Raw genomic sequence first — 25,282 nt, forward strand, 5'->3', positions numbered from 1 at the left:
AAACCAAGCCAAGTGAAACAATAAAGCACTTGCTGACAAAATTAGCATTGCCCCAGAAATATTTGTCCTCATGCTTATGTATCCTTAATTATATCTGCTCAGGGTTATCAAGATGTAGATTCTTTCTGAACAGGGATGACCCAAACATCTATGCAAATTATAGCTTCCCCTGTGTACCATAAACAGTGACGTATCATGCAAATTAATAAGTCTGTGCAATTTTTACTCTCTTGTGACATAGCCACTTTATAAACCCCATGTCAGCAGAGTTTTCTGTTAAAGGTACATTTGGGCTGTGGGCAATAAAACAGAAATTTGAGAGAAGATTCCCAGCTCTGATCTGCTCCCTTTTTGGCGTTCAGGCAGTGCAAGGGAGTGTAAATTGGCTCCTTGTTGGGTATACCCAGGAAGGGAGAATCTCCAGCAGGCATAGAACTGACATAATCTGGGTCCAGGCCACTCTTCCGCAGCCTCCGACTCTGTGTGTAAGCAGGGGATTCATCCCACCATAGTAGGGAAATTTCTCTATGTACGCAGTACCCTGGCTGAACCAATTGTCCCCACCTGAATGCACTTTCACAGACTCATAGATATTAAGGTCAGAAGGGACCATTATGATCATCTAACCTGACCTCCTGCACAATGCAGGCCACCAAATCTCACCCACCCACTCCTGCAATAAACCTCTCACCTATGTCTGAGCTACTGAAGTCCTCAAATCATGGTTTAAAGACTTCAAGGTGCAGAGAATCCTCCAGCAAGCGACCCATATCCCATGCTGCAGAGGAAGGCGAAAAACCCCCAGGGCCTCTGCCAATCTGCACTGGAGGAAAATTCCTTCCCGACCCCAAAAATGGCGATCAGCTGAAACCTGAGCATGTGGGCAAGATTCACCAGCCAGATACCCAGCAAAGAATTTTCTGTAGTAACTCAGATCCCACCCCATCTAACATTCCATCACAGACCATGGGGTCTATTTACCATGACTAGTTAAAGATCAATTAATTGCCAAAATCATGTTATCCCATCAAACAATCTCCTCCATAAACTTATCGAGTTTAATCTTGAAGCCAGATAGGTCTTTTGTCACCACTGCTTCCCTTGGAAGGCTGTTCCAGAACTTCACTCCTCTGATGGTTAGAAACCTTTGTCTAATTTCAAGTCTAAACTTCCTGATGGCCAGTTTATATCCATTTGTTCTTGTGTCCACATTGGTACTGAGCTTAAATAATTCCTCTCCCTCCCTGGTATTTATCTCTCTGCTATATGTATAGAGAGCAATCATATCTCCCCTCAGCCTTCTTTTGGTTAGGCTAAACAAGCCAAGCTCCTTGAATCTCCTTTCATAAGATAGGTTTTCCATTCCTCAAATCATCCTAGTAGCCTCTCTCTGTACCTATTCCAATTTGAATTCATCCTTCTTAAACATGGGAGACCAGAACTGCACACAGTATTCCAGATGAGGTCTCACCAGTGACTTGTATAACGGTACTAACACCTCCTTATCTCTACTGGAAATACCTCGCCTGATGCATCCCAAGACCGCATTAGCTTTTTTCATGGCCATATCACATTGGCAGCTCATAGTCAACCTGTGGTTAACCAATACTCCAACTTCCTTCTGCTCCTCCGTTACTTCTAATTGACGCGTCCCCATCTTAGAATTAAAATTCTTGTTATTAATCCCTAAATGCATGACTTTACACTTCTCACTATTAAATTTCATCTTATTACTATTACTCCAGTTTACAAGTCATCCAGTTCTTCCTGTATGATATCCCGGTCCTTGTCTAAATTGGCAATACCTCTCAGCTTTGTATCATCTGCAAACTTTCTTAGCACACTCCCACTTTTTGTGCCAAAGTCAATAATAAAAAGATTAAAGAAGATTGGTCCCAAAACCGATCCCTGAGGAACTCCACTGGTAACCTCCTTCCAGCCTGACAGTTCACCTTTCAGTATGACCCGCTGTAGTCTCGCTTTTAACCAATTCTTTATCCACCTTTTGATGTTCATATTGATCCCCCTCTTTTCCAATTTAACTAATAATTCCCTGTGTGGCACAGTATCAAACGCCTTACTGAAATCTAGGTAAATTAGATCCACTGCATTTCCTTTGTCTAAAAATTCTGTTACTTTCTCAAAGAAGGAGATCGGGTTGATTTGGCTCAATTTACCTTTTGTAAAACCATGTTGTATTTTGTCCCATTTACCATTGACCTCAATCTCCTTAACTACTTTCTCCTTCAAAATTTTTTCCAAGACCTTGCATACTACAGATGTCAAACTAACAGGACTTCTTAGACCCGGATCACTTTTTTCCCCTTTCTTAAAAATAGGAACTATGTTAGCAATTCTCCAGTCATACGGTACAACCCCTGAGTTTACAGATTCATTAAAAATTCTTGATAATGGGCTTGCAATTTCATGTGCCAATTCCTTTAATATTCTTGGATGAAGATTATCTGGGCCCCCCGATTTAGTCCCATTAAGATGATCGAGTTTCACTTCTACCTCAGATATGGTAATATCTACCTCCATATCCTCATTCCGATTTGTCATGCTACCATTATCCCTAAGATCCTCATTTGCCTCATTAAAGACTGAGACAAAGTATTTGTTTAGATATTGGGCCTAAATTATCTTTAACCTCCACTTCATCCTCATTGTTTAGCAGTCCCACTTCTTCTTTCTTTGTTTTCTTCCTATTTATATGGCTTATAGAACCTTTTACCATTGGTTTTAATTCCCTTTGCAAGGTCCAACTCTACTTGACTTTTAGCCTGTCTCACTTTATCCTTACATGTTCTGACCTCAATAAGGTAGCTTTCCTTGTTGATCTGTCTCATCTTCCACTCCCTATATGTTTTCTGCTTTTTCTTAATCATCTCTCTGAGCTGCTTGCTCATCCAGCTTGGTCTACAACTCCTGCCTATGAATTTTTTCCCCTTTCTTGGGATGCAGGCTTCCGATAGCTTCTGCAGCTTTGACTTGAAGAAATCCCAGGACTCCTCTGCCTTTAGATCCATAAGTTCTTCAGTCCAATCCACTTCCCTAACTAATTTCCTTAATTTTTGAAAGTCAGCCCTTTTGAAATCAAAAACCCTAGTCACAGATTTATTTTTGTTTATCCTTCTGTTCAGTTTGAACTGAATTAGCTCATGATCACTTGCACCAAGGTTGTCCCCTACAACCATTTCTTCTATGAGGTCCTCACTACTCACCAAAACCAAATCTAAAATGGCATCCCCTCTTGTCAGTTCAGCAACTATTTGATGAAGGAATCCAGTTTTCTTATCCAATGTGATTTTTGCCCAGACGGATTCTGTCTTATCCATTGCATCGCTTCTTATTTCTTTACAGTCTACCTCATCACTTGATATACAATGCTACTCCACCACCTTTGCCTTTATTTCTGTCTTTCCTAAACAGCACATACCCTTCAATATTTGTAGTCCAGTCATGACTCCTATTCCACCATGTTTCTATTATCCCTCTAATATCTGGTTTCACTTCCTGCACCAGTAGTTCTAGTTCCTCCATTTTGTTACCGAGGCTCCTCGCATTGGTGTAATCTTAATTTTTGTTGTTTGGCCTCGCTCACATTCTTTACCCGATTAGGCACGGGCATTCTACAGCCAGTATAACCTATTAGACTGATATCCACACTGCCCTTCCTCCTTATGTCCATTCTTCTACCCATGGCTGTATCCTTTCTTACTTCGTTTTCTTCCCTTTCAATGCTAAAATCCAGCGTTGAGATTACCTGGACATCTCCCCCAAATTCCTAGTTTAAAGCTCTCTTAATCAGTTGTGCCAGCATCCATCCTAGAAGTTTATTTCCTTCCCTATTCAGATGAAGTCCATCCCGAGAAAACTGTCCTCTGTCCATGAATGCTTCCGAGTGGCCATACATCCCAAAGCCCTCCTTATAGCACCACTACCTGAGCCATCTGTTGATAGTTATAATCTTGTCACATCTTTGTTGCCCTTCTCTAGGAACAGGCAGAATCCCACTGAAGATCACCTGAGCCTCAATTTCCTTAAGCGTCTTCCCCAGCCTGGCATCGTCTCCCTTGATACGTTCCAGCGAGAATCTACCGGTATCATTTGTTCCCACATGAAGGACGATCAGTGGATTTTTTCCAGCTCCCTTTAGGATCCTCTTCAACCTCAGGTCCACATCCTGTATCTTAGCACCTGGAAGACAGCACACTCTTCTATTCTCTGGATCAGCTCTGGTTACAGGCTGTCTATTCTTCTCAATAAGGAGTCCCTGATCACATAGACCTGCCTTTTCCTGGTGACGGTGCAATTCTCTGGTCCATCCACTGTTCCCTCTGGCTGCAAGTTCTTTCCATTCCTGTTCTCCCTGGTGCTTGCCCATCTTTACTTTCCCTCCTGGCGCCACAGCACAGCATAAACATTGTGAGGAACTGGCTTTGGTAAGGTTCTATGCAGCAGTCTCTGAAGTGCAGTAAATTTCACAGTTACAACAAATGTACAAGTCCAATATCTTTTTCCTGGACTTGGATGTGTTGCTAGGTATACATGTCGTTGAGGACTAAGACTAACACATTTTCATTCTTCTTTTGCAGGGTGTAGTATATTGCTAAGACTACCATTGGGGCTGTAACATTGATGCAAATTAAAGGAGCGCTGGTACGAAGAAATATGTCATTGACTAGGGCATATTGCTTGCTTAACCCAGGACTGGACATCACTAACCATTGTGGGCCAGTAATGACTTATCTCCAGGGTGCCCCATCTCTGAAATGCCTTCCGTGGTCATGGTTAGCCTCATCAACTTGCTTGCATAGTGATACCAGCACTACCAGTTCTTCTCCTTCTCTTGGCTCATATAAAACCCAGGACAACACTCCAAGCTGTTCCCATGGCTGACTTAATTTCTTGGATTGTGGGTCCTTGATTCCAAATGTCCAGTTAGATCTAGTTCTCTTTATAACTTCTGCTAGGACTAGTCTGACGTTACCCTGCTACTGCAGAACCTTAATTTCTTCCCAGGAGTACACTGAAATCATTAGGTCATTCCTGAAAGACAAAGGATTTCTCCCAGATACATTCTGGGAAGTTTTCCTCACACATCAATAACTCTCAGGTTCTGTTTCCTCCAGCCACAGGCATACCTGCACGACATCTTCAGGGATTGCTAGGAAATCTTTTTCTAAATCCTCACTCACCTCTGGGTCTTCCATTAGGGACAGTCAATACAATGAGTCAGAATTGATGTTTTGTCTTCCCAGCTTGTAATGCACTTCAAAAATGCTCAACATCATCTGGGTTGGTGGTTGGCAGGTATTGGAAAGGATTGTGATCTGAAACCAATGTGAACACTGAGTATATCAAACTTTTCTGTGACAGCCCATTTAAGGGCAAGCATCTCCAGCTTAAAGGCACTATAGTTCTTGTCATTTATCTCTGAATGTCTTAACCTACAGCTTGAATACACAACCACATGTTCAGCCCCACGTCCCCCTTTGTTTTTGACTCAGTACCGCATCTAGGCCATGGAGGCTCTTATCTCTGGTTACTATGAAAGGCAGACTAAAGTCAGGATATGCGAGTACAGCTGGTGACATTAACTGTAGTCTTAGCTCATTGAAGGCTTCTTGACAAGGCAACATCCCACACAAAGAGTAGTGCATGGTCATTCTCCTTCTTCTTGCCCAGTTGGCAGACTAGCTGATGTAAAAGTGCAGCAATGTGTGGAAATTTGGGGATGAACTGTCTGTAGTAGAGACAGGCTAGTTTTTCAATGTATTGGTCTTCTCTTTGTCTACTTGAATGCCATCTGTCAACATCATATGGCCCAAGAATTTGACTTCCACTTGTGAGAGGCAACACTTGCTAGGTTTCAGTTTCAAGTCATGCTCCTTCAAACATGTAAAGATCAAATCCAGCTTCTCTATATGACTTTTGAAGCCTCTGGAGAACACAGTAATATCATCTAGATATATCAACAAGGTGTCCAGAATGTAGTTTGCCAACACTCAGACCTCTGTTAGCCTCTGGAATGTAGTAGGCGCAGTGCACAAGCCAAATGGTAATCATGTCCATTCAAACAGCCTGAAAGGAGTTGGTACTGCAGTCTTTTCCCTATCTTGTGCCTCCACTGCTACTTGGAAATAGCCCAAAGTCAGACCAAGGGTTAAGAACACTCTTGCATTTTCCAATACATCTAATGATTTCTCTGCACAGAGCAGTGGGTAGATGTCCCATGTCATTTCATTCAGTTTCCTGAAATCACAACCAAACCACTCTGCCATCCTTTTTGATCATGATTACTGCAGGCAATGCCCAGGGACACTCAAGCCAGTACTCTATGCAGTGCAGCATTTTTCTTAAAGTGCTCATGACAGTTCATCCCCCCTGGTTCTCTCTCTTCAATAATGTTCATCACTAGAATCTCTGGGACTCCATCTCCGGGACTTCCTTCAGAGACTCTGGCTTTCAGGATAAAGATGCATTTTTTGCAGTGTCTCACCCATGTACTCTATGTCTGTTTTGAGGCATCCCAGCACTGGGATTGCCAGTCCATTAGCTGACATTAGACATATGTGTTGTGTATAATTGGCTCCTTATCCTTCAAATATTTTCAAAAATGTGACTCAGTATTAGTGGTGACTTCTGAGCCAGTGTCTAACGAACAGCTGCTCTTCACCCCTGCTATAAGTACTTCAAATATTAAGCACCCATAGTAATAGTAATAGTGCTTGCAAGATCAAGACATTAATTCAGAATTAATTACTTAAATTTCATCAGTATTCATTCAAAAATTATATATTTTATATGATTTTTATGGTCTGAAATAGTAGACACAGCTCTTCCTGTGCCACTTCCATGAAGTGTTAGGGCTACATGATCTACATAGATGCAGCCCACTTATTATTTACATTATCTTATCACCCAAGAGCCCCAGTCATGATCAGAACCCCATTGTGATAGGTGCTGTACACACAGAACTAAAAGACTATCCATGTCCTGAAGAGCTTATAATCTAAATAGACAGACACAGAGTGGGGGTAAGGGTAGAATACACAAGCAGAGTGAACAATGTGATGGTGGCAAACATCATGTTAGTTTCATATTTTTTCATTTAGGTGAGTATGCTTAGGAGGGCTAACCTAATTGGAAAAAAAAGGAAGGGAAGGGGGACATTGAAAGAAAGAGGGGGTGAGGCACAGGGCAAGGGAAAAGAGGGTAAGAGAGGCAGGCGTGGGGTGATGAAGAGGTTGAAAAGACTGTGAGGAAGGGGAGTGTTAGAGAAAACAGCCAATCAGCACACAATAGAAAAAGCCCAGTCAAAACCGTATAAAGTTCTTTAAACATCTGAAGTTCCTAGCTTTGGCTGTTTCTGCACCTACCAGCAGGCATCTCGGGCTGCTGCCTCTCTGCAGCTTTCTCCCAAGTCCATGTGACAGGTGGAAAGGGAGATAACACATGGTCCTAGTGCTCCCAGAGTGAATGTATGTGGGGTCTCCCATGCACAGTTCTGGATTCAAGGGGTGCCAGGAGGAGGAGTTGCCCAGCTGGGCTCCACTCTACCTACCCCTCCAGTACTGCAGTCCCTGCTTTGGCTGCTTCTGGTCCTACCTGCAGTTGTCTCAGTATCTCTTACCAAAGCCTCATCAGCCTATGTGGCACCAGAGTGGAGAGCCTTTCTGCAGTGTATAGGAGATGCACCTTGTGTGATCATCCCCTGTGCAGCCCTGCGTGGCATTTTAAGTGGTGGTGGAGAGAGTATTTTGCTAGCCCTCCACACCAGGGCTGCTGAGTTTCACCTCCACTGAATAATATTTGGAAACAACAAGGTGGCTAGTTATATTAAAGAAAACCTTTTTTAAAACTATCCGCTACCAGTTGTCTTGGTAAGTGATTCTGCCTTAGGGCCCCCTCCAGCTGAAAACAGCCAAAACCAATGGTGCAGATCATGAGTTTTAGTGGGCAATAGTCTTTCTTCAGTGGCCATGGTGGCTTAGTTAGGCGTTCCACAATCAGCCAGTAAGAGTTCGAGAGAGGCTATGGGCCTGATTCTCCACTCCCTTGAACTTCATGCTCTCAGTTACACAGGTGCAAAGTGAATGGAAAATAATACCAATTCACAATGGTAGTGTTTTACCATTGGCACAGGTGTAAATGACTGCACAAAGTGCAGGCTAATGGAGGGTCTGATCCTATCACTGAATTTCCCCTTGTGCTTCTCCCTGATGACAAAGGCATACAAGAGAGTCCTACTTAGTGTCTCCAACTTGCCTAATACGGAGGGGGAGGGCAGAGGCAAATATGGTTGGCCATGGGAATGCAAACAACTTATTCCCATAACAAGGGGAAATTATACTCCTTAATTTAGAATCGTCCTATTAATTTTTTTTTAATTACCCATAGCACTTATGGTAAGCTCCAATATAAAAGCACTCACACAGACTACAATGCCTAACATTGTATTTTAGAAATGCTTATGCTGTAATTTACCAGGTGGTTTGTATTCAGCTGTTATAAATTATATTTTTCACCATCTGTGGAAGGTGGGTGGATGGTGGATTTTCACTGACTGGGGAAAGGCTAAAAATAATTAACAACAAATACACTTATATAATTTCCTGAATATGCCCTGGATAACAACTTGTTACATGGATATCAGCATATATAATTCTGGTTACTGTAATGTTAACAGAGTGCTGCAGAGACTGAAATATCCCATCAGCCTAATTATCTGACCTTACCACCAACAAACTGGGCAGTCTGCTCAATCAAGTATGCTAAAAATAGCAGCAATAATTTTGCAGCAGAGGTGGCAGTAGTTAGCTGTCTGTGTACAAGCATGCCTGACCACCTGGGTCTGAGCTCAGGTGACTAGCCCATGCCACTGCCCATACCACAATGCCCATACTGCTATTTTAACATGCTAACTTGAGCAGAGCTAGCGAGCATCTTTCTACCTAGGCTGGAATGCACTGTAGCAACTGCACTGTATACCCTTTGATAAACTGGTAATGAAAAGGTGCTCAAATCTGTAAACATACAATAACAGGCCAAACAAATTCTAGTGAAATAAACGGCAACATTTATTTCTCCTCCAGGACTCCACCAATATCAACAGGCAGTCTTCCTCCTCCAGGATATGCCATCAGGTAGTGCTCTGATCATGACACAGAAATTTTGACACCGTTTTTTTCCGCACCAGCCACAAATAAGCCAGTATCTCCCAATGTCCCGCTGGCACAACAGCTTTGGCTACTGTGGAACCAGTCTTGGCTCCCATGGGACTGGCCCTGACACTGGGAAAAGTTAGCTAAGGAGAAATTATAGCATAACTTTGATATAGCGAGGGTCTCAATATTTTATTGGGACTAAGGGTAAGAATTTAGAATGTCCAAATCCTTATCTTTCTGTTAGCAAAGCCCCAGAAAGGAAACAGACTCAATCTGTCCTAACTGAATCGACTGGATTTTTCTTTAGAGAGGTGTATGTAGCTCTTTTATACATCAAAGCTACTTGTCTCGGGGGAGGACAGTCTACTGGGATCTAAAAGGAGCTGCAGTCTTGGAAGAGGTATATTAGGCCAGCCCGACATTCTGCTCACACTTCTACAGGTCACTATCCTAGAGATATGGGTGTACCATCAATGCAGCATTCAGATATGGAGTCCTCCTCCTGAGCCCAGCATCCAAGCCCTCACTCCTTTTCTTTTCTCTCCCAGTATGAAAGGTGGCCACTGCTAGGCATAGCCAATAAGTCCCCATGGGTGGACCTCCTGTGCCAAAAAGAACATTTTATTTCTACCTATAAATGTACAGCCTCCACCAAAATGGACCTCCCTCGCCAGTTGTCTGACCATTAAAAAGTGGACTAGCTTTAGAGTTGTAGAACACATTCAGAAAGCTACAGAAATCACTGAAGATTCAGAAATAGAAGCTGAGACATCAACATCTGCATTGATTAGAGACCTACATGATATCATGGACAAGGAGACGTAGCTTGTTAGTTAAAATTCTCTCTTTTATTAACCCTTAAGAAAATGGCCAGTTCCTAGAAGACTGACTGACTATTTGCCAGGTTTTTGTCTAAGCTACTAAGGGAAGGAGGTTGGTCAGAGAAGCAAACAAAAAATTAGATGCAGTTTTATACAGCTATAAAGAAAAGTTAAGTCACAAAGCGTGCTCACCAACCTTAACAGTATTTTGGTAAGATTATAAACTGAGAGTCACCTCCACTTAAGACAATTAAGCGACACTGATTTACACCAGCTGAGGCTAATACTTGGGACCTGATTCTGACCTCATACAGTTCTATGCTAGTGCAACACCACAGACTTCAGTGCAGCTATTCCTGTTTTACTTCAGTGTCAATGAAATAAGAATCTGGCTCCATACAATGTGACATGAATGTCTAACATAAGCTTCCTTGAAAGAACACATGGTAACATTTAAAGTTATGTATTTTTAAACTTTCTTAAAGTCAGAAGAAGAATATTTATGAGAAAATCTGCATGAATATAGATCTTTATTTCAAACATATTTTGGAAAGCTCACTGTATGGTCACCTTAATAAGAGTTTGTGCTTTACAAGTTTGAGAAAGGAGTAATTAATATCCTCTGGAAGGCAGTTTATTCAAACTTTAGCATCCTTTCAAAGCAATTAACAATTCAAAAGAATGGGGTGAGTGCCAATTAATTCCATTTCAGTGTCACAAGAAAAAACTAAAAGCTTCATTAACCCAGATCAAAGAAAAATCTCTTGACTGCTTGTATTAAACTGAAAATCGATTATTACAGTTCATAACTTTAAAAAATGAGGAAATTTTCAGAATGCATTAAGGTGACAAAAATAGAAATGATATATGATGGTATTTCTAGGTAGTAATTTCCTTTCTATGTGGAACCTACTGACAATGATCAAACACAATGAGATCTGCATTCTGATTATATCATGGTATGGAGGAACTGTGAGGTTACAGAAGGACTTCGGTGACACAAAAGTGACTTTATCCTAGTATGACATGTCTAGTTACATCTTAGTTTCCCTTCTTCCCCCATTTCTAAAAATGTGCCCAAAGCCTCTAACTCAATGTACAAACTACTACAGCTCTTCTATATATTCTTTAGTTAAAATGCCAATTAAAAAATAAATCACCCTTGACTTTCCCCACTCCAAAAAAAACCCTACCACCGCCAAAGACTCCTTTAATGTTTCCCTCAAACTGCCACTTGAAGAAAAGTCTGGGAAAATACTACGGCCTAGTTCAACAAACTCAGGTTCAGTTCTTCCCTATACCTTTGAAGAGCAAATTCAAGAGTCCCCCATTGAAAACATCCTTCCCCAAACATCCGGTTGAACAGATGTACGAACTGTCCACTTGAGCATCCCAGATGATCCAAACCACTGGATTGGACAATGGAAGACAGGCTACATCTGAGAGACAGATCCCAAACCAAAAAGGGTTTGATGGATCAGTATTAATCCCTTAAACTACATACAGTCTCAAGCACTGCTGTGAAGGAGACAAAGACAGCCTGCTTCTCCTCTGCCTCAGAGATCACAAAGTCACGCCCCCCTGAGAACTTTCTGGACCATAAATGTTTTTATAAGCTACAGAAATTCTCACTGTAAGGAATTATCGTATTTCACAGAGAAGATCACATGCATCTAGAATGGACTCTCGGGATACTAAGAACAAGCACAGAACTGAAAAAACACCACCATCACAACACAACTTGGCCCATTCGCACACGTAGCAGTCATGGAAGCATAGAGAAATCACCTATGTTTCTGGACCCCTGCCCTCTGTACCTAGGAAAATAAAGTAGAGAGATATTGGTTTTTGAAGAGCGAGATCTACCAATCACCCTAATATCCACCATTATTATTAAGTTAGTCTTAAACCCTGTGAACCTCATTGTTACTGGATACCCAGAAAGCTCCAGAGCCACAAAGCGGCCAGTTAGGCAAATTTAAAGTTGTGGGAAAAGACACAGGGAAAAGAAGGGAAGAGAGGTAGCAAAAGCTGGGACAGAGCATGAACCCTTCATCTGGTCTGTCCTTTCTCAGTTTAGAAGGCAAATGGGGAGACTGGAAAATAACCAGAACCTCCAGTTGGTATTCTCTGGACAGGGGCGTTTCAGGCCTCCCTGTCACATACCGATTATCCCCATAGGCTCCAAATGGCCATGCTCTGCCCCTCCCCACGTATACAGCCTGTGCGGGAGGTAGGGGATTCTCTTGTATCTGGATTATTTTTAAATAGCAGATTTGTGTTTAATTATTGATGGACTTCTCAGATTTGTAAAATTGTCTGGGGCAAAAAGCATGATAAACTACTCTTTCAACCTTGAAAATCCTCTCATAGAATACCAGGGTTGGAAGGGACCTCAGGAGGTCATCTAGTCCAACCCCCTGCTCAGAGCAGGACCAATCCCCAATTTTTGCCCTGATCCCAAATGGCCCCCTCAAGGACTGAACTTACAACCCCGGGTTTAGCAGGCCAATGCTCAAACCACTGAGCTATCCCTCACATTGAGGGATCAAGATCCCTCAGGGGGTCTCAAGGTTATTACATGGGGGGTCACGAGTTGTCAGCCTCCACATCAAACCCCACTTTGCCTCCTGCATTTATAATGGTGTTAAATATATGTAAAAAAGTGTTTTTAATTTATAAGGGGGGATCGCACACAAAGGCTTGCTATGTGAAAGGGGTCACCAGTACAAAAGTTTGAAAACCACTGCTTTAAAGTAATTAATATAGAAAAGAACTGGATTAGTATCAACTTGTTTGATGTCTGTATTGCAAGAAAATAGAAAGTGGCATTAGAACAATATAAAAATCCCGCCCCCCTTATTAATCTGAAATCACAGTTCCAGCTAAAAATAAACTAAAATGTTTTCAATACATATTCTCGGCAAAGAACAATAGAGAGTTGCAGTATCTGTTTTGGCAGTTTGTGTGTCTTGAGGCTCATGACATTTTAAGTGCAGAATTTCCTTTATGTGGAACAAACCAGAAGTAATAATATACATACAGGTCTGCACTGTGCTTGTATCATGCCATGGGTGAGCTGTGAGGAGGCAGAATGCCCTCAATGACCCAAGGAGTGAATTTATCTTGGTATGGCACATGCCCACTTGGGTTTGCATTCGTCCTGAAATATAGAAATTCTGATTATGTTCCCCTGGACTATCCCTCTATCATTACCAGTAAACATGTTCCACATTAACAGTATATTTTAATTGCTTTTATTTATTGTCTTTACTGCACGTTTATCGTAACATTTGAAGTATGTTCTGCCTGAATTTTAAATTCTGTTATTTTAATTGTGGAAGTTTCACTGGTTTCTGCAGCTGAGCTGTCAGAAGAACGAACAATTTATTGAGGTAAATTTCTCACGCGCTTTACATCCTGGCACCAGACTACCACAGGACATTTCCACATGCCTCTCTTCCTATGTTTGGACATGGATGGTGTCTTCTTATTTATATTATACATTTTAATATTGATCTGAGCTATGGTGACATCAGCACACAGAAAAGCACTCCGAGTAATGAACTGATTACACCTGAATTCCCTTAAAAGGACAGATGGTGGTTGTCTATTAATGTATGTCAAGGCCCTATTAATAGGTATGGATGTTCTCTGGCTCATTGTGGTATCGATCTTCTTCCATGGCCTGAAAGTGATTCCCTCCACTCATCTTCCTCCCCCTTTTTTGTCTCTGCTGCCTTATCCTACACTTTATAAAATAAAGTCTCTTGTTCAGAACTTTTCAGAGTGTAAAAGGCCTTTACACTAGTATGAAATCGCCTTCATTTGTGAAGCTGTATTGTAAGGTTACCGATTTCCTAGGCCAATTGCACAGCCTGTATTTTGGCTTCCAATATGTTAACACAATTGTTTGAGTTTGGCATAAGACTGCCCATTGTTTGATACACAGTAGGAGCTTGAAAGTAGCAGCCGTGTTAGTCTGTATCTGCAAAAAGAAAAGGAGTGCGTGTGGCACCTTAGAGACTAACAAATTTATTTGAGCATAAGCTTTCATGAGCTGCTCAAATAAATTTGTTAATCTCTAAGGTGCCACAAGTATTCCTTTTCTTTTTAGTATGAGCTTGCTGTCACACAAAGAGCTTCTCTGTGTCATATTCTTTGACATCCACATTAAAACTAACTATTATTTCAGCAGTCAGAAATATGTGCAATTCCTTTTATTTTCATTTCTTCCTTTTCTCTCTCCCACAATCTGCTCCTCTGATCACTGGATAAATGCACCTCATACATCAATCTTTTTTCATCTTGCCTAGTGGCATTTCCTGACTACTTTGTCCCCTTCCAAGCCTTAATATAGCCTTAATTTTTAAACAAAATGGAAGTGCTGTTCTAATGAATTTCAATTGATGTTAGGACCAAACAAAATTATAGCAACTTAAGATCTCTCTCAGTATTGCTAACACGAATCACTTAGAAATCACGATTCAGACACTAGAAATCATAAGATTGGCTTAAAATCATGAGATTTTGAAAAAAATGGGGTTCTTTTTATTCGCCTTCTGGTTTTTGAGCCCTTAAGGTACCCCCTTGGGTGATATTTTCAAATATTTCTCTGCCAACATGAAAGCTAGAAGCTTACTTCTTTTTTTAAAAAAATGAAAGCCAAAATTCTTATGTAATCACATGATTCCAGGAGCGAGGATTCTATGTTAAATGTCAAATATAGTGTGAGTTTAGCAACACTGCATTTATGCAGTTAAAGTTTTGGTTAAACTTACCTCATTTAAATTCTGCAGTTGTTCAGTAGGTTCCTTTGGTGAAAGAAATGCGCACTGATCTATTCTACAACAGAAAAAATAGAAAAATTCCATTGAACGCCCCATTTTCCTCTCTTGCAAATATTTCAGACTTTGAATATCTGAATTTACAGTATAGCAGTTATGCAGTTGTTTCTGTGATAAGATTATACAATATTATATTGAAAAGAAATAAAATTTCCTATTAAATTTACCTCAGGATTCTGTATAACTCATTTAAATACACAATGAAGGGAAATACTGTTCAGAGTAATAGTGATTTTATTTTTGAATCATTTGTGATGCACTTATACCACAAATGCAGTCCTAAAAACTATCACAGTTACTAATTCGGAGGGAAAAACAAAAACCAAAAAACACTAAAAATCTGGGATCATTCCTTCAAAGAATGGGTGCACAAAAGGGACCCTGTCTGGTGACTAAACCAAGAGCAACAGGCAGCAAATCACTTACGGATATGCTTAACTTTAAATATGGCTAGCCCTCTTTATTTCAATGGGACTGCTCATATGCTTAATTCATATGCTTAAAGTTAGGCTGAGGTTTAAGTATTTTGCAAGATCAGAGCCATAAAAGATTAATCTTTCCAAACTAACTTGATTATTATTAGGGCTATCAAGTGATTAAAAAATTAATTGTGTGATTAATTGCACTGTTAATAATAGAATACCATTTATTTAAATATTTTTGATGTTTCCTATATTTTTAAATATATTGATTTCAATTACAACACAGAATACAAAGTTCTTGCACTGTAAAAAAAAAGAAATAGTATTTTTCAAATCATCTTATACAAGCACTGTAGTGCAATCTCTTTATCATGAAAGTTGAACTTACAAATGTAGAATTATGTACAAAAAATAACTGCATTCAAAAACAAAACAATGTAAAGCTTAGAGCCTGCAAGTCCATTCAGTCCTACTTCTTGTTCAGCCAGTTCCTCAGACAAACAAGTTTGTTTACATTTGCAGTAGATAATGCTGCCCACTTCTTGTTTACAGTGTTACCTGAAAATGAGAACAGGCCTTTGCATGGCACTGTTGTAGCCAGCATCACAAAATATTTACGTAGCAGATGCGCTAAAGTTTCATATGTCCCTTCATGATTCAAACACCATTCCAGGGAACATGTGTCCAAGCTGATGACAAGTTCTGCTCAATAACAATTCAAAGTAGTTTCCTCTTTGGAGTGTTGCTCTTTTAAGGCTTTTGAAAGAGTGCTCATCCCTCTCAGATTTTGGAAGGCACTTCAGATTCTTAAACCTTGGGTCGAGTGCTGTAGCTATCTTTCAAAATCTCACATTGGTACCTTCTTTGCGTTTTGTGAAATCCGCAGTGAAAGTGTTCTTAAAATGAACAACATGTGCTGGGTCATCATCTGAGACTGTTATAACAGGAAATATATGGCAGAATGCAGGTAAAATAGAGCAGGGGACATACAATTCTCCCCCAAGGAGTTCAGTCACAAATTTAATTAACACATTATTTTTTTAACTAGCATCATCAGCATGGAAGCATGTCCTCTGGAATAGTGGCCAAAGCATGAAGGGTAATACTAATGTTTAGCATATCTGGCATGTAAATATCTTGTGACTGGATACAAAAGTGCCATGCAAATGCCTGTTCTCACTTTCTGGTGACACTATAAATAAGAAGAGGGCAGCATTATCTCCTCTAAATGTAAACAAATTTGTTCGTCTTAGCAATTGGCTGAACAAGAAGTAGGACTGAGTGGACTTGTAGGCTCTGAAGTTTTACATTGTTTTGTTTTTGAGTGCAGTTTTGTAACAAAAAAATTAACATTTGTAAGTTGCACTTTCACAACAAAGTGATTGCACTACGGTACGTGTATTAGGTGAACTGAAAAATAATATTTCTTTTGTTTATCTTTCATGGTGCAAATATTTGCAATCGAGAATAATATACACTTTGATTTCAATTACATCACAGAATACAATATGTATGAAAATGTAGAAAAACATCCAAAATATTTAAATTTCAATTGATATTCTATTGTTTAACAGTGTGATTAAAACTGTGATTAACCGTGATTAATTTTTTTGAGTTAATCGCGTGAGTTACTGTGATTAATCAACAGCCCTAGTTATTATTATTTCTTTTTTAAAGAATGACAGAATCAGGCCCTGATCCTGAAAACATTTACGGATATGCTTAATTTTAGGCACTTCAGTAATCCCTGAAATTGACTGCACTCAGAGGGTATGTCTACACTGCAATTAAAAACCTGATGCTGGCCCATGCCAGCTGACTTGGGCTCATGGGACTCAGGTTAAGGGGCTGTTTAATTGCAGTGTAGATGTTCAGGCTTGGGCTGCAGCCTGGGACCTGGTGAGGTGGGAGGGTCACAGAGCCCACGGTGCAGTCCAAACTGGAACATCTACACCGCAGTTAAACAGCCCCTTAGCCTGAGCCCTGCAAGCCTGAATCAGCTGGCACAGGCCAGCTGCAGGTGTCAAATTGCAGTGTAGACATACCCAGAGAGCTTCATGACCCTTCAGCTATGGAAGTTCTCAGGGCTCCATCCTCTCCTTCATCCTGCTCAACTTCTATGCGAAGCTGGTAGGGGAGACTGCTGAATTGTAGTTCATCCTGTCCCACAACATACAGCTCTAAACCACCTTCACGTTAAGTGAAAACAGCATCATTTCCAAACAGTCTATAGACCTGGCCAAGATCAATAACTGGGTGAAGAGCAGCTGTCAAGGAGTAAGTACCGAAGAGAAAGAATTATTTAGTGTGATACAGTATCTATGGCTATAACTAGGCATAATGGGATGAAACAAAGAACAGGAAAATGTAGGCTGAATATCAGGGAAAGTATCCTGATGGCGAGACATACACCTCTGCGCCCATATAACGCTGTCCTCAGGAGCCAAAAAAATCTTACTGCGTTATAGGTGAAACCGCATTATATCAAACTTGCTTTGATCCACGAGAGTGTGCAGCCCTGAGCCCCCAGAGCGCTGCTTTACCGCGTTATATCCAAATTCATTTTGTATCAGGTCGTGTTATATCGGGGTAGAGGTGTATTTGGCTATGGAATACTCTCCCAAGGAAAGTGGAGAACCCCCAATGTTTGGGACATTTAGAACTAGACTGGATAAAACATTAGTACATGTAGTCTAAGGAGCAATTTTGCATTGGCAGGAAGATAGAGATGGACTGGAAGTCGTAAAAGGTTTCTCTCATCTCTAACTTGTATGATTCTAAATATCTATAGTGTACAGATTCTTGCAGAAAATTCAAGCCAGTAGATACACTGGGCAAGTTAACCAATGGTACAAGTGAGCACCACCTCATGGACATCTGTGGAGCAGTACCCCCACAAGACAAATTAATTTGGCCTATTGACTTAATGTTGCACTTGTGAATTCAATAAGCTACTCTCATACCAATTACCCCATTGCTTCCATAATGTCTCAAGCAGAAAATGCAGGCATAGGTCAAAAAGAAAAGACGCATGAGAGGTACTGATGTGGTGTGGACTTCTATAAAGTTTGCATTGGCTCAGTGTTGGCTGACCTGCCTAGTTCACTTATGGCTCCGCCTCTAATGAGCCCCACAGTTATTTTAAGCTCATGGGGGGGAAAAAAACTTTATAGCACCCTTAAAGCATCATCTGTTGGTCTCAGTTGCTATTAGTGTCTGCATTTTTGGTGTGTGATGGTTTTGCATTCCACTGTTTGTATCGTACAAAATAATACTGGAGTTAATACTCTCTCACTGTTGTGTTCCTCAGATCCTCACACACACTAGATGTTTCCTGAAGTTACCCTAGCCAGCAAAATATTTTTTCCACTCTGTGAAGACTACTTACTTTAATGGTAGTTACATGTGCATGTTGAGCTAAAAACATGCCATAGTCCTTTTTTTACAATTAAGCTTAATAGCTCTGCTAGGTAAATGCAAATTGACTGATGGTAACCTGGCAACAGAATACATGTAATTTAATAACTTAGAGCCTGTCCCTGATCTCATTTAAATCAGTTACAAAGCAACCACTATCCTCAAAAGCAGCAGGATGAAACCCTTATTTTCCATCTAAGCTGACATATTAAAATTGCTTTAAGTGCTAACAGAAATTTTAAATAATTCAAACAACTCTGCCTTTCACATAATCTAGGTCATGAAAAATAAGAAAATATAATTCTCTATGTTATTGCTACTTTTCATATTTTATAAAGAGGCAGAATAAATATTTGAAGGGCTTGATCGGTGATCTCACTTACACTTCACAGAAGTGTAACTCCACTGATTTTAGCAGAGATACTCCTGGTTTACACCATGGTGTAGATGACATAAGGCCCATATGGAAAATCTTCAAAGTTTGTGGGCATAACCAAAAAAAAAGGATAAACACATCAAAATAAATACAGCTCCTACTAGCACCAGGGTGGAGTCAATTTGTAACAGCTCTGAGCAGTTGTTTAAGAACAAGGCCAGAAGAGGTGAATTACAGATCATGCATGAAGACATTCTTAATGTCATATTTTGAAATAAAATCAGACTTTTAATTGTAGATGCTGTAAACACGGGAGAAATTTGCATAAGGACTAATGAAGCAAATTCTCTGGATTGATGGGTTAAAAAAATACATATCTGAACTCAAATATTATACTTGATTCTACTTCTTCAAGGGCCCACTGCAGCTTCGGATTAGTCTTGTACGTTCCCTAAAACAGCTTGCTTGTGTATATTTCTAGTGTGCAAGCAGCACAGCCAGCGTAGCAGTAGCTACTTCGTAAACTGCAGTGGCATATGTAGACCCTATTCACATTCTACCCATCATTACATACCCACTGTCTTCTGAGAAGAGAGGCATCTTTGGCTGGAGAGGAAACATTTCATGGTCAAAGTGGTAATGATCAACAAGCTACAGACCCAAACTGCTTTGGGTCTTTTAAATACATGGTAAGCCTGGAGTTTTCCTAGGTTTTTTTCCCATTCTTTAGGATAAGAAGAACTGTAGGTCCGTAGGGAGTGAAATATTATTTAGCTTGAAAAAGAGGGTGTAATAAACAATGAAAGAACAAAGTGCCACCTCATATTTGAGAAATGCAGCACATAACTCTACAATTGCTCTCCATTTTTTAAAATATTGCTAATTACATTTAATATGTGAAGAATATTTTTAATAGCACATTTTTGGGATTTTACATCAGTGCTCACACTACAGCTTTCCCATCCTTTTGGTTAAGGAGAGGAAATCCCCTAATCCCAATGTTTGCTGCTAGGGAGGGCTTATACATTTTATCTCCCAAAGATGCAGATTGCACTCTACAGTAATCCAAATCCAATTATTTGTGGCTGGTAGAACAGTATTCAATGTAATTACTAACAGTATTAGAAACTCAATTTTTAATGGGGGTGCACCAGTTTCCTCAAGGCAGTTGGTGTTTAATATTTTAAAGTGACTTTAATGCTCATGAAATATGCTGGACAGACAGCTCTGAAGACTGAGCAGATATGCAACAGTACTACAGGCTACAACAGGATAGTACTTCTCCCTAACCATTTATCTAAGCTCTAAATTAGAATGCGCTCTTCAAACTTGTTCACCAGACCACCTCTCTTGCTGCATTCAAATACCTCCTAAAACTCACGCTCTGCTGTCTTGCCTATGAGAAATGAGTGGGAGGAAAGGAACCAGTAAAGGAACAGACACCATCAAGATGCATACATAGGCTAACTGGTGATCTTATTGTCACCCCATCATCCCTCATAGGCCCTATGATGGTGTCCCCTGAATAGATATGTGGACAGAGTTGGCAACAGGCTTTGTTGTAAGGATAGGCTCCTGGGTTAGTGGTTCTGTTGTGTGGTTGCTGGTATTCGCTTCAGGTTTGGGGGCTGTCTGTAAGCAAGGACTGGCCTGTCTCCCAAGATCTGTGAGAGTGATGGGTCGTCCTTCAGGATAGGTTGGAGATCCTTGATGATGCGTTGGGGAGGTTTTAGTTGGGCGCTGAAGGTGATGGCTAGTGGCGGTCTGTTATTTTCTTTGTTGGGCCTGTCCTGTAGTAGATGACTTCTAGGTACTCTCTGGCTCTGTCAATCTGTTTCTTCACTTCAGCAGGTGGGTATTGTAGTTGTAAGAATGCACAATAGAGATCTTGTAGGTGTTTATCTCTGTCTGAGGGGTTGGAGCAAATGCTGTTGTATCGTAGAGTTTGGCTGTAGACAATGGATCATGTGGTGTGATCTGGATGAAAGCTAGAGGCATGTAGGTAGGAATAGCGGTCAGTAGGTGTCCGATATAGGGTGGTGTTTATGTGACCATCACTTATTAGCACCGTAGTGTCCAGGAAATGGATCTCTTGTGTGTACTGGTCCAGGCTGAGGTTGATGGTGGGATGGAAATTGTTGAAATCATGGTGGAATTCCTCAAGGGCTTCTTTTCCAGGGTCCAGATGATGAAGATATCATCAATGTAGTGCAAGTAGAGTAGGGGCATTAGGGGATGAGAGCTGAGGAAGCGTTGTTCTAAGTCAGCCATAAAAATGTTGGCATACTGTGGGGCCATGCAGGTACCCATCGCAGCGACACTGATTTGAAGGTATACATTGTCCCCAAATGTGAAATAGTTACGGGTGAGGACAAAGTCACAAAGTTCAGCCACCAGTGACAATATCCTTGCAACAAAGCCCGTTGCCAACTCTGTCCACATATCTATTCAGGGGACCACCATCATAGGGCCTACTCACATCAGCCACACTATCAGAGGCTCGTTCACCTGCGCATCTACCAATGTGATATGTGCCATCATGTGCTAGCAATGCCCCTCTGCCATGTACATTGGTCAAACTGGACAGTCTCTACGTAAAAGAATAAATGGACACAAATCAGACGTCAAGAATTATAACATTCAAAAACCAGTCGGAGAACACTTCAATCTCTCCGGACACTTGATTACAGACCTCAGAGTGGCTATCCTTCAACAAAAAAACTTCAAAAACAGACTCCAATGAGAGACTGCTGAATTGGAATTAATTTGCAAACTGGACACAATTAACTTAGGCTTGAATAGAGACTGGGAGTGGATTGGTCATTACATAAAGTAAAACTATTTCCCCATGTTATTTCTCCCCCCATCCCACCCCCCACTGTTCCTCAGACATTCTTGTTAACTGCCGGAAATGGCCCACCTTGATTATCACCACAAAAGGTTTTCCTCCTTCCCCCCTCCCGCCCCCGCTTCCTGCTGGTAATAGCTTATCTTAAGTGATCACTCTCCTTACAGTGTGTATGATAAAACCCATTGTTTCATGTTCTCTGTGTGTGTATATAAATCCCCCCACTGTATTTTCCACCGAATGCATCCAAAAGCTTATGCTCAAATGCTCAAATAAATTTGTTAGTCTCTAAGATGCCACAAGTACTCCTTTTCTTTCAACAAACTAAAGGAACAGTTAGTGGCACAGCCACTAGACAGCACAAGACACCATTAACTCTTGTGCCATACTGTGCTTGTAAGTAAGGAGAATTAAAGCACCAAGGTTTCTGCATAGCAGCCTGTCCAATGGCCTCCCAGCAATGGGAACCAAAGGGGTGTCCTCAGTCTGAGGTTCCATGCCCATGCTCCAGGTGACAGGAAAATCTCCTGGTCCAACAGATGGACAGCCCGTGAAGTTTCATTTTATCTAAGCATTCATTCTTTTTACCAATTGCCTGGCAAAAACTGAGTTGGGAATTATTAAAATCAGATCCTGTCTGTTGTTCATTTAAAAAGTGAGTGCTGGACTGGAATCACTGTGCACTTGGAAATGGTGAAAATGATAAACCTAAAACAAATGCTCTAGTACATTTTAATACTGATGGACAATGGCCTGACTTGGAGTTACACTAGTGCAGAACTGGAAGAAATGCAGCAGTGAATCAGGCCCAGGATGTAAAAACTGGTGAACTAACAAGTGAACAGTAAAATTGTTTAGCTAGTTGGGGATCCCTGGTCTGCTTGGTATTCTTAATCACGTATACTTCACTCTTCTTTATATCTTCAGATGTTATGCATGGTTTGTGTTACCTTCAACATCTTTGGTAATTGCTTGGGACTTCATTACCTGTCTGTGCACCGAACAGATATTGGCACAGCTGCCACAAGTCTCACTTGCTTATGGTCCCGTTCAACACAGAATCATAGAACTGGAAATAACCTCAAGGGGTCATCTAGTCCAATCCCCTGCACTCATGGCAGAACTAAGTATTATCTAGACCATCCCTGACAGGTGTTTGTCCAACCTGCTCTTAAACATCTTCAATGATGGAGATTCCACCACCTCCCTAGGCAATTTATTCCAGAGCTTAACCAGCTAGGAAGTTTTTCCTAATGTCCAACCTAAACCTCCCTTTCTGCAATTTAAGCCCATCGCTTCTTGTCCCATCATCAGCAGTTAAGAAAAATAATTTTTTTCTTCCTCTTCCTTGTAACAATCTTCTACATACTTGAAAACAGTTATGTCCCCTTTCAGTCTTCTCTTCTCCAGATTAAACAAACCCAATTTTTTCAATCTTCCTTCATAGGTCATGTTTTCTAGACCTTGAATCATTTTTGTTGTTCTTCTCTGGACTCTCTCCAATTTGTCCACATCCTTCCTGAAATGTGGTGCCCAGAACTGGACACAATACTCTAGTTGAGGCCTAATCAACGCAGAGTAGAGCAGAAGAATTACTTCTTGCGTCTTGCTTACAACACTCCTGCTAAGACATCCAGAAGGATGTTTGCTTTTTTGGCAACAGCATTACACTGTTGACTCATATTTAGCTTCTGGTCCATTGTGACCGCCAGATCCCTTTCCACAGTACTCCTTCCTAGGCAGTCTTTTCCCATTTTGTATGTGTGCAACGGTTAACTGCAAAATTGTTCCTTCCTAAGTGGAGTACTTTGAATTTGTCCTTATTGAATTTCAACCCATTACTTCAAACCATTTCTCCAGTTTTCCAGTTCATTTTGAATTTTAATCCTATCCTCCAAAGCACTTGCAACCCCTCCCAGCTTGGTATCGTCTGCAAACTTTATAAGTGTACTCTCTATGCCATTATCTAAATCATTGATGAAGATATTGAACAGAACCAGACCCTGAACTGATCTCTCTGGGACCCCACTCATGCCCTTCCAGCATGACTGTGAACCACTGATAACATTCTCCACTCTGGCAGAAATCCTCTTGAATTTTGACTAAAGAATGAGTAAATAATGCTGGAAAAGGGCTATCTCCTAGTTTGGTGTTTATTACATGCAACTCATTTTTGTGAGGCAGAATTTGCAATGTGTTTCAATTAGTTATTTATAAATTTGAAGTCAGTTTTTTATACTTTCAGTCAGATTGTTTAGGTTGACAACTCTGCACAAGCAAAGGTGTTCCACCTCTTTTCTGCTAATGATGATAATGCAATGACGGAAATACTACAAGCAGAAAGCACCAGGTATTTTCAGATGAGCAGGGACTATACCTCCATCAAACACCCAACCTATTTGCAGACACTTGGAATTGCCTCTTCCTCTACCCATGGATAAATGAATGTCCTCAAACAAAGACTCAAAAAGGAAATTTAACTTTGGCAATTTTGTCTCTGACAATCTAATCCACAGCAGTAGATTTTAGAGAACTGCAATATAATTTATAATCGATTCCCTCAAAGCAATGTAATATAATCCAACAATATTTTCCCTGACTCACTGTGCTATTATGGCTATAACATCAGTCAATCGCCAGTCCAGACCACTGATCCTTACCATGACTTGTTTATAGCATTTCTGTTGGTAGTGTCATTGTTTTTAAGCCCGATTGTGCTACATGACCATATTATTTATATAACATCATAGATATGCATGCTGCTTAACAAAACAGATGAAGACTCAGAGTGAGATTCTCACCCCTGCTCTGGCCCCTTTACATTTTCTAAAAGAGTCAGAGCAGTGTAAAGGGCCCTCAAACCCCAGGACTTGCTGGGGAGGATTTCCCAGTAAGAACTAAAGAAAGCAGACATAAGTCTGCCTTCTCTGAGGACCCTCTCACAAGCCCTGCCATCGTGGGTGCTGGGGGTGCTGGGGGTGGGACTGGAGGAGGGACCACAGAGTACAGTGCTGTGATGATTCAAGGCAGAATTGCAGGAGATTGTAGGGAGTCTGCCATAGCTTGAACAGGACCTAAGTGCTATCTTAATTATACTGGAGGCCTCTCAGCTCCTGGAGAAGCCCATGATTGCAGAGCTGCAAAGGTGGCTAAAAGCCACTTTCCAGGGTTGCTCAGAGGTGCAGCACAGATCTCACCCCTAGTTCTTTCCCCAAAGAGATTATAAACTAAGGCTCTTGGTCTTGCAACTGTGAACATGCAAGTGTAAGTGTCCTCCTGGTTGATTCCTATTGCACGATCAAGGACTAATTTAGTGCAAAAATTAAGAGATGACATACACTTGGGAGTGAGAGGAGTGGAGGAAGGATAAGGGTAAAG

At 40.9% G+C, this 25,282-nt stretch overlaps 1 protein-coding gene across 4 annotated transcripts in view; it reads right to left on the bottom strand.

Moving 5' to 3' along the window:
• FAM13C (family with sequence similarity 13 member C) overlaps positions 1-25,282 on the bottom strand; it is a 237,266-nt gene that overhangs the window by 45,869 nt on the left and 166,115 nt on the right. For all 4 annotated transcript variants that reach the window (XM_038411265.2, XM_043519012.1, XM_038411267.2 and 1 more), the window contains one exon: positions 14,776-14,839. In XM_038411265.2, coding sequence (XP_038267193.2) covers positions 14,776-14,839 — 64 coding nt within the window. The remainder of the gene's footprint in view (positions 1-14,775; positions 14,840-25,282) is intronic.

Source organism: Dermochelys coriacea, chromosome 7 (assembly GCF_009764565.3).
Source record: "Dermochelys coriacea isolate rDerCor1 chromosome 7, rDerCor1.pri.v4, whole genome shotgun sequence".
In the NCBI taxonomy this organism is placed as follows: Eukaryota; Metazoa; Chordata; order Testudines; family Dermochelyidae; genus Dermochelys; species Dermochelys coriacea.